Source organism: Nematolebias whitei, chromosome 3, assembly GCF_014905685.2.
Source record: "Nematolebias whitei isolate Nwh7 chromosome 3, NemWhi1, whole genome shotgun sequence".
NCBI lineage: Eukaryota > Metazoa > Chordata > Actinopteri > Cyprinodontiformes > Rivulidae > Nematolebias > Nematolebias whitei.
Genome location: NC_056500.1, coordinates 55,555,060 through 55,565,854, shown reverse-complemented (window position 1 = coordinate 55,565,854; position 10,795 = coordinate 55,555,060). Strand labels below are relative to the sequence as shown.

At 39.7% G+C, this 10,795-nt stretch overlaps 1 protein-coding gene across 1 annotated transcript in view; it reads right to left on the bottom strand.

The window, feature by feature from the left end:
- Nucleotides 1-10,795, bottom strand: part of impact (impact RWD domain protein) — a 119,650-nt gene that overhangs the window by 56,884 nt on the left and 51,971 nt on the right. Inside the window, exons 6-8 of the mRNA XM_037675044.1 lie at nt 8,336-8,458; nt 8,156-8,250; nt 1,730-1,803 (exon numbers count right to left, since the gene is read on the bottom strand). Coding sequence (XP_037530972.1) covers nt 1,730-1,803; nt 8,156-8,250; nt 8,336-8,458 — 292 coding nt within the window. The remainder of the gene's footprint in view (nt 1-1,729; nt 1,804-8,155; nt 8,251-8,335; nt 8,459-10,795) is intronic.

The window sequence follows — 10,795 nt, the reverse complement described above, 5'->3', positions numbered from 1 at the left end:
AAAGTGTATATTATAAAAGTTTATATTATAAAAGTGTACATTATGAAGGTGTATATTATAAAAGTGTACATTATAAAAGTCACCCTTTAAAAATCACCCATAAAATCACCCTTTGGAGCACAAGTTAGGAGTCATCAGGACTCTGTACCACAGAGCAGACAGCATCCCCACTAGCTCAGGAGCCAGGCAGAAGGAGAAATCCTACACAAGACAGGCTCTAGAGCAATGTGGATATCCTAACTGGGCCTTCCTGAAAGCAGAGAAGAAACCCAAACAGGACTTCAGTCAGCCAACAGGTGAAAAGGAGGAACCCAGACCCAGACCAGTGGTCATTCCATATGTTGAGGGGGTATCAGAGAAACTGAGACGTTTATTTTCTAAACATAACGTCCCAGTGGCTTTTAAACCCCAAAATACATTACGGCAAAGACTGGTTCATCCCAAAGATCCAGTCCCCCGGCACAAACAGAGCAATGTTGTGTATGCTGTTCAGTGTCAGGAGGGTGATCAGTCTTACATCGGGGAAACAAAACAGCCACTGGCCAAAAGGATGGACCAGCACAGAAGATCAACATCATCAGGCCAGGACTCTGCGGTCTACACTCATCTCCAGGCCAGCGGTCACTCTTTCAGAGATGAAGATGTTCACATCCTTGACAGAGAGGAACGATGGTTTGAGAGAGGAGTAAAGGAGGCCATCTTTGTGAAAAGAAACCGTCCATCATTAAACAGGGGTGGAGGCCTCCGTGTTCAACTGTCCCCCTCTTACAATGCTGTGATTGCTAGTATCACTCAGCCCTCTGTGAACAGTAAACAGCCATCAGTGTGCTAATGATCCATTGTTAGGCTGATGGTCCTTCTTGAGCATGTGATCAGCTGGTTTTGGTTGTCAGCAGCAAAACTGGTTGATCCACCCTGAGACGGTGCTATTTAAGAGACTGAGCTGAATACAGCTCCTCAGACTGAGGAAGTCTCTCGGATTAGAGACGAAACGTTTCTACATTTTTTTGTTGATTTGCTTTGTTTTGTTTTTTTGAATGTCCAGAGGACCAGATTTAACTTTTTTAGATTTTTCTACCTGGATTATTGAGCATGCATCAGGATATAAAAGTGTACATTATAAAAGTGTATATTATAAAAGTGTACATTATAAAAGTGTACATTATGAAGGTGTATATTATAAAAGTGTACATTATAAAAGTGTATATTATGAAAGTGTATATTATGAAAGTGTATATTATAAAAGTGTATATTATAAAGTGTACATTATGAAAGTGTACATTATGAAGGTGTATATTATAAAAGTGTATATTATAAAAGTGTACATTATGAAAGTGTATATTATAAAAGTGTACATTATAAAAGTGTATATTATGAAAGTGTATATTATAAAAGTGTACATTATAAAAGTGTATATTATGAAAGTGTATATTATAAAAGTGTATATTATGAAAGTGTATATTATAAAAGTGTACATTATAAAAGTGTACATTATAAAAGTGTATATTATGAAAGTGTATATTATAAAAGTGTACATTATAAAAGTGTATATTATGAAAGTGTATATTATAAAAGTGTATATTATGAAAGTGTATATTATAAAAGTGTACATTATAAAAGTGTACATTATAAAAGTACATTATGAAAGTGTATATTATAAAAGTGTACATTATAAAAGTGTACATTATAAAAGTGTACATTATAAAAGTGTACATTATATATCACCAACCTGTAAGCATAAATATTATGAGTGGCACTGGCAATCTTCTTGTTCTCATAAAGTTTTTCCAGAACCATTTTAACCTGCGAAAAACAAACAAATAGTAAGAAGTGAACAAAACTAAGAGAATACTGCGAACTTACAGATAGTACCATAAGTTTTGTTTAAGCACAGTTTTACATCCAGTGTACATATAATGTAACAGACTAAACCCAGCTGATGTTCCTGTAAACTGAACTCCATCCATCATCATCCATTCATCTGTTCATACATCCATCCATCATCATCCATTCATCTGTTCATCCATCCATCATCATCCATTCATCTGTTCATCCATCCATCATCATCATCCATTCATCTGTTCATCCATCCATCCATCATCATCATTCATCTGTTCATCCATCCATCCATCATCATCCATTCATCTGTTCACCCATCCATCATCATCATCCATTCATCTGTTCATCCATCCATCCATCATCATCATTCATCTGTTCATCCATCCATCCATCATCATCCATTCATCTGTTCATCCATCCATCCATCATCTATTCATCTGTTCATCCATCCATCCATCATCATCATTCATGTGTTCATCCATCCATCCATCATCATCATTCATCTGTTCATCCATCCATCCATCATCATCCATTCATCTGTTCATACATCCACCATCATCATCATTCATCTGTTCATCCATCCATCCATCATCATCCATTCATCTATTCATCCATTCATCCATCATCATCCATTCATCTGTTCAGCCATCCATCCATCATCATCCATTCATCTATTCATCCATCCATCATCATCATCCATTCATCTGTTCATCCATCCATCCATCATCATCCATTCATCTGTTCATACATCCATCATCATCATCCATTCATCTGTTCATACATCCATCCATCATCATCCATTCATCTGTTCATCCATCCATCATCCATTCATCTGTTCATCCATCCATCATCATCCATTCATCTGTTCATACATTCATCCATCATCTTCACCAGCTTCTTCCTTTTTGAGTCATGGGGGTCACTTTTGTCCATGTCCAGCAGTCACTGTGTGAGAGGTGGGGGACACCTGGACAGGTCTCCAGTCCATCACAGGGACACAGAGACAAATGAGACAAACAACCATTCACTCTCTCACTCACACCTAGAGACAATTTAGAGTTACCAATCAGCCTAATGTATATTTTTTTTAAACCCACGCATGGAGAGAACATGCAAACTCCACCCAGAAAGGCGGAGTTTGCATGTTCTTCTCGTGCTTGCGTGAGTTTTCTCCAGGTACTCTGGTTTCCTCCCACAGACCAAAAACATGCATGTTGGGCTGCCTTCAGGCCGTGGGATTTGCCTGGTTAAATAAAGGTTAATAATAATAAATAAAATAAATGTTATGCTGCATGAATGCAGATTAGTTAGCATTAGTGAAATATTTAGAGGGACTAATTACAGCTCCTATAAATACCACTGAGAGTTCAAAAGATAAAATCTTATTATGAATGCAATGCAAGGTTCAAGAGAAAATAAAACTCAGTTCTTTCTTTGTAACTTCAATAAGCTTTACATGAGACAACGAACATTCAATTCACAAGATTTAACACTGCAGAACATGAGTTCTTAAAACATTTTGAAATATTATCATGCAAATGTTTTAAGAATGGGTAAAGTAAATAGAGTGCATTTTTGATCTGGCACTTAAAATGCATTTTATTCATAGTTTTAATCGGTGCTCTGTGTTGTTATAGCTGCCGATCAATACTGCATGGTCAATATTTCTTATGACATATTTTGTTTTGACACAAATAAATTAAGTTTCAGAGTTTCCTGAACATGAACAAAACACATTAAAGTCAAACTTCTGACTAACAAAGTCAGACATCTCCAAATCTGACCTTAAAATCCAACATGGCTGTCCCACGTAAAGATCGATGCTGAAAGGCTTGCACGAACAAATTAGAGCAAAATGCATTGTTAGACGTGTTGTGCTAATCAGTAAAAGTTAGAAAATCTTTTTTTTTTTTTCCTGGCAAAAGTGGAGCAAAGTCATCGTGAGTGTTACATCATTTATTTTTGCAATGACTGACTTTTAAGCCAACATAAATAATATGCACTGGACATCTTCCACAAGGAAAGGGAAGTCTGAGATTGTTGTTCCCATCCAGTGATGAAAATAGTTTCTGCATTGAACCCATCACACCTGAGATACACACAGGTGGAGCAGTGGGAAGCTGTGTAGGTGCCGAGGGAGCAACTGGGGATAGTTGTCTTGTTCAGAGACACCACCGATGTGTGTGAATGGCTGGGAGTCGAACCGTGATTTTCTGGTTCAAAGTCAGCTGCCCTACCTCTACACCATCTCAACTAACTAACCATCTCGTTTGGGTAGTTAGTTTGGGTAGTTAGTTTGGGTAGTTAGTTTGGGTAGTTAGTTTGGGTAGTTAGTTTGGGTAGTTAGTTTGGGGAGTTAGTTTGGGTAGTTAGTTTGGGGAGTTAGTTTGGGGAGTTAGTTTGGGTAGTTAGTTTGGGGAGTTAGTTTGGGGAGTTAGCTTCAACCTCAGGACTACTGTTTTAAACAAAGCAGCATACAGACACAGAACTGCTCAGATTATTTCATGTTTGTTAGCCATGAATGCTGGAGGAGCCATTTATCTTGTTTATCTGTGTTTATCTCCACCAGGGGGTGTATTTCATTTTGTGTGCTGAGTATGTTGGGACAATTAACCAAAAAATACAAATAAGACGACTTGTGACCAATGGCATTCATTACTTGATGACAAGAGACTCAATCTTTTAGGTTGGTCCGTTTGATAAGCTCCAGAACTTTATGTTCCTTTAATTGATGTTACAAGTCCATACAGAGTACTGTCATTTTATTTCAGTGTTATTTAATAATTTATTATTAAATAAAAATAATTGAAAATAATATGATGTCTGAGGTCTCCTCAGACCTAAATAATAATGAACTGTTTTAACAAACATTTTGTTGCTTCTAGTTCTTTATTTGACACAGTTACTAATGGATAATCAGCCACTTCACTTAATAACCAAACTTCTACAAATCAAATCCCTCCTACAAGTCAATCCTCAGTTAATCACAGCTTCTCTTTTTCTCCATTCTCAGTCAGTGAGGTCAATAAACTGTTAAAAGACCCTAAAAAATCTGCAGGTCCAGATGAACTTCCACCTTATTTCTTAAGGCTGGCTGCTCATATCATCACAGTCCCTGTGACCCACATCTTCAATCTCTCCATAAGACAAAACTCCATCCCAGACACTTGGAAAACAGCCTTTGTTCTTCCTTTGCTGAAGGGAGGTGACCCCACCTCACTGAACAACTATCGACCAATCTCTAAACTCTGCATTTTAGCCAAGGTTCTAGAAAAACTGATAAACTCTCAAATCAAAAATTACCTGGACTCATTTAACATCTTACCTCCACATCAATCTGGTTTCAGGAAACAACACAGCACAACCACTGCTTCACTGAAGGTTCTTAATGATGTTGTTGAAGCACTGGATGCTAAGGATTATTGTGCTGCACTTTTCTTAGACCTGTCTAAATCTTTTGACACTGTGGATCAGAACATCTTGTGTCATAAACTCTCAGAAATCGGTTTCTCAGAACACACTATTGGTTGGTTCTCTAACTATCTTTCAGACCGGAGGCAATGTGTTCAACATAATGGTACTTCCTCCAGTTATTTAACAGTCAACAATGGTGTACCACAAGGCTCAGTCTTAGGACCCACCCTCTTTACAATCTACATACATAATATAGGTAAAAACATCCCTAATGCATCCATACATTTCTATGCTGACGACACAGTTGTTTATTGTCGAGCTAAAACTGTTGCTAAGGCTTTCCAGCTTTTGAAATCTGCATTCAACATCATCCAGACAGATTTGTTCCGCCTCAAACTTCTCCTAAATGCCGACAAAACCAAAGGGATGCTTTTTTCAAATAGGAAGTTGGTCCCAGCAGTTCTTCCTCCGATTTTATCCTCAAATGGTGTCCCCATTGAGTTTGTTGATTCTTATAAATATTTGGGTATCTTGGTGGACTCACATCTCTCTTTTAAGCTCCATGTGGAAAACTTGATAAAGAAACTGAAAGTTAAACTGGGTTTCTTTTTCAGAAACAGATCCTGTCTAACCCTGAATGCTAGGAAACGTCTTGTATCTGTGACTTTCCTTCCCTCAATTGATTTTGGTGACATTATTTACATGAACGCTCCTACAAGAACCCTGCAGATGTTGGATGCTGTCTATCATGGTGCACTAAGATTCATAACTGGCTGTGATTATCGTACCCACCACTGCACACTGTATTCACTGGTTAACTGGACATCATTAACTTCACACAGACTCTCTCACTGGTACATTTTCATCTTTAAATCACTTCTTGGTCTGCTGCCTTCATACATCTCCTCCTACATGTCTCTGCGTGAGTGCAGCTACGGAGTGCGCTCTCAGGACATTATTATCTGCAGTGTTCCCTCAGTGAGGACTGAACTAGGCAAAAGGGCCTTCTCCTATTCCGCTCCTGTTTCCTGGAACATCTTACAAAAAGATTTGAAGCTCTCGACCTTGACCTCTCTAAGTGTCTTTAAGAATCTGTTGGACACCTGGCAGGGTCCAATGCTGACATGTTCCTGTTGTTAGTTTTCTACATTTGTCTTGGAATCTAGCTGTTTTTTTTTTGTTTGTTTGTTTTGTTTTGTTACCTTTTCCTTTTAGCCATCCTATTTGTTAAAAAAAAAAAAAAAAAACTGTAGTATGCTTTTTTTTATAACTGTTTATTGTTGTTGCTGTTGTCCATTGTTGTCATCTTTCTTTGTTGAAATCAGGTCTCTCTTGTAAATGAGTCATCGGGGCTCAATGGGATTTACCTGTATAAATAAAGGTTGATTGATTGATTATTATTTATATTTTGAGTGTTCAACCATTCAAGGCTTTCAGACTGTTTCTGGCTGTTTTTCTGATGAAAAGGAGTTTGTTCATTTGATGCCACTGCCATAAATCAAAGCTACACAAAGTCTGTGGCCAGCCAGGCTGGCTTTTCTCTGTTGTTCTGTTTGTTAAGTGTCCCTGAAGGAATCGTGTCAGGAGGGCTGTGATCAGTCATAAATCGAGGAAACTAAACAACCACTGGCCAAAAGGATGGCCCAGCACAGAAGATCAACATCATCAGGCCAGGACTCTGTGGTCTACACTCATCTCCAGGCCAGCGGTCACTCTTTCAGGGATGAAGATGTTCACATCCTGGACAGAGAGGAACGATGATTTGAGAGAGGAGTAAAGGAGGCCATCTTTGTGAAAATAAACCGTCCATCGTTAAACGGGGCGGAGGCCTACGTGTTCAACTGTCCACCTCCTAAAATGTTGTTATACTCAGCCCTCTGTGAATAATAAGCGGCCTTCAGGGCACTAACTATCAGTCATTACAGCTAGTTCTGGATGTCACCAGCAAACTGGTTGACCCTATGAGAAGGTGCTGTTTATAAGACTGAGTTTGTTGCAGCTCCTCAGACTGAAAGTCTTGTGGATAAAAGATGAAACATTACTACAGAGAAGAACCTGTCCAGAGGATATGACTCAACCTTGTTAGATGAATAACAAGGTATTTCAATCCATCCATCAATCCATTCATCGTTTTCCGCTTGTTCCGAAGTCGGGTCGTGGAGGCAGCAGCTTGAGCAGGGAGACCCAGACATCTCTTTCCACAGCCACCTCTTCCAGCTTTTCTGGGAGGATCCCAAGGCATTCCCAGGTCAATTGAAAGACATAGTCTCTCCAGCGTGTCCTGGGTCTTCCCCGGGGTCTCCTCCCAGTTGGACATGCCTGAAGCACCTCCCTATGGAGGCGCACAGGGGGCATCCTTACCAGATGCACGAACCACCTCATCTAATACTTAAGACTGTGAGCTCTGCAGTGTCTTTAGTATATGAACAGTTCATTAAGGCAGCAATAAAAGGCTTAAAACTAGATAAAACACCATTTTTGAACGTGCCGTTTTTTTCTTGATAACATCTTGAAGAGGAGCAGATGAAAATATTTCGCCTGCCAAGGTCTTGATTATTTTGGTTTGAGTTTTCTCTGCAGGACAGCTGCATCTGTAAATATTTTTCGTCCAAATATCACTTCGCAGCAGGTGGAAGCTTTTAAGACGAGGCAAAGTGTGAGATTAGCATGCAGAAAGGAACAGGGATATTTTACTTTTTCAAGCTGCTGCATAAATTTGCAGATTGATATCCTTCTCATTCTTCTCTATGCAGCGCTCAGTCATTTTTCCTAAAACTCTTATCAATAACCATCAGGCAGCTTAACTTTGGGTTAAACGGGTTATTGTTAAATTTTAGTTTTGAATTTAACGTTTTTCTGAGTGCACTATACAGCAGAGTTCAAACATATTACATGTATTTACCTGTCTGGCAGTAACCAGAGGTGCCAAATGAGCCTGGAAGGTACTTCGTCTGTCGGTTACAGTATCTCCATGTTTTATTGTTGGAATCTCTTCATCTAGAAGATCAAAATGTTATAATTAAAAAGACATGATTTTATGAAGAAACAAAATGAAGCAGGGGCAGATTATAACGAGCTGTACCATTTTCCTGGTCCAGGAACAGAAGTGCTTTCTCTGTGGTCTCTCCGAGAGCGCTGAAATCAGGAAAGTCTTTATCGTCCTCCACTTCCTCTTCAGCTGTGTTCACTTTTCCTGGCTGATCCACTGAAGCAGGCAAGGAAAAAGAAAGCAACACTGCTTTACAACATAAATGGCCTTTTTTAAATCCCACAACTACCGCCCGTAAATGTCTTTACTGTGTTTTTTGAAGACAGGAATCACTATAAGCAATATGACTTTAGCACTGACACGAACAAGAAGAAAGGTGATGCCGTGTTCACCAGAAAGAGATATACAGATTCTGTTGAGCAAAGAGTTACTTATTAATGAGAATTTTTTTAAGGATTCAAGTTTCTTTATTTGTCATTCCACCACATGTGGTGGATGGAAGGCAAAACATTTCAGCCCCAAAAAAGAAACTGTCCAGATGACCTGACTGAAAATTGTTGGATTGTATACCTGGATTATTGAGCATGGACTTTGTTTGTTAATAAAGTAGGTAATTTTGTCAGGATCTTTGTTTTGTAGTTTATTTTTGATGGTCTTTTATGTTTGTTGATTTTATTATCCTTTTTGTTCATATACTTTTCTGCGTTCTGTTCTACTCCGTGTTTCCTTCTCTTCTCAGTCGGTCTGTTTTGCTTCTTCTGCTCCTGCCCAACCCACTCTCGGATGTTCCTAGTTTTCCACTCCATCAGCTTATGTCCATACAGCCTTTCAGTTCACACTTCTTCCTAGTTGAGCATTACACCTTACTCATGCCACGTCTGTTTGCCCTATTTTGTAAGTTTTGCTGCATTTTCATCCCTTTTGTTTCTTTTATAATAAAACAGTGTGTGTGTGTGTGGGGGGGGGGGGGGGGGGTAGCTACTTGTGTGTCAGTCTGCATTCTTGGGTACAACAACCTCCTACAACCATGCCAAAATGCTCAACTCTATGCAGGACTCAGCACACTCCCAGCTCTTTGCTCACCTGGATGCTGCTGTAGTTTCCCCCATGGATCTTTTCTCCAGAATAAATATCTTCAGAAATTGATTTCCGCCACTTCCAAAAACTCTGACTCGCAATATCAGAAAACTGCATGCACCATCATTGAAAATACGATTTTTACCTACTCAAAGTGACTTCTTCACTTCCCTGAATAAATCTAACAAGGTTGAGTCAGGTCCTCTCAGCCATGTTAGATTTATCTACTGTACCTGGATTATTGAGCATGCATCAGAACATTCCCTGAAATGGTAAATGGACTGCGCTTATGTAGCACCTTTCTATCTTATCACGATACTCAACGCACTTTAAACTACAATCTATGCCCTGATTTATCTATTCATATAGCACTCTACTACAGTATACCTGTACAAAGAACAAGATAAGATAGAACTTTATTGATCCCGCAGGAAATTGGTGTGCCAGAGTTTCAGAACAAAGGAACATTCACAAGGAATCACACAAGATATCAAAAATAACAGAGAATATAAAAAGACCAATTAGGTTCTAAACAAGTCAGGTGCAGACAGAAACATTAAAGTGTTTATTGTAGTACAGGATTAATTTTATTGTCCTATGTGCAGAAAGGGGGAGGAGTGTAAAAGTTTGATAGCCACAGGGAGGAAGGACTTCCTGTGGTGTTCTGTGGAGCACCTCGGTAGTCTCAGTCTACGACTGAAGGTGCTGCAGTAAGAGTCAAGTGTGTCATGCAGGGGAAGTGACATGTTGTTCAGGATCTGGAGCAGTTTCCTCAGCATCCTCTGCTCAGACACCTCTGTCAGATACTGCAGTTCCACTCCCAGAACTAAGCTAGCTCTTTTGATGAGTTTATCAAGTTTGATGGCATCCCTGCTGCTCCAGCACACCACAGCGTAAAAGATGAAGCTGGAGACCACCGAGTGGTAAAACATCTGCAGCATGGTCCTGCAGACGTTAAAAAACCTGAGTCTCCTCAGAAGAAAAAGGCGACTCTGTCCTTTCTTCTAGAGGGTGTTGGTGTTAGCTGTCCAGTCCAGTTTATTGTCTAGGTGGACCCCCAGGTACTTGTAGCAGTCCACAATGTCCACCTTAGTACCCTTGATGTTGATAGGGTTGGGAGGCTGATCTTCTTCCTGTAGTCCACCTGTAGCTCTTTAGTTTTTCCAACATTGAGTTGCAGGTGGTTATGTCCTGTCTGCTTTCCGATGAGCAAAGGTAACCACTGGAGGTAGCGATAAGCACCTTTGCTTGCAGCCTCTCCTCCAAGGGGTCCGGAGGCTTACTTCAGCGCCGTGGTTTTACCTATAGCTATCTAAAGTAGCCTCATTAAGGCTGCGGCGAGGTGATTCATCCAGAATATTAACGACCTTAAATCCGTGAGTCACACCCTAATTTCACTCTGTTACCTCGACCCTCCAAGCAGCAGGGAATGGATCTTCTGGTCCAGAGAAACTCGCGTTGTGGCCGCTCACCTCT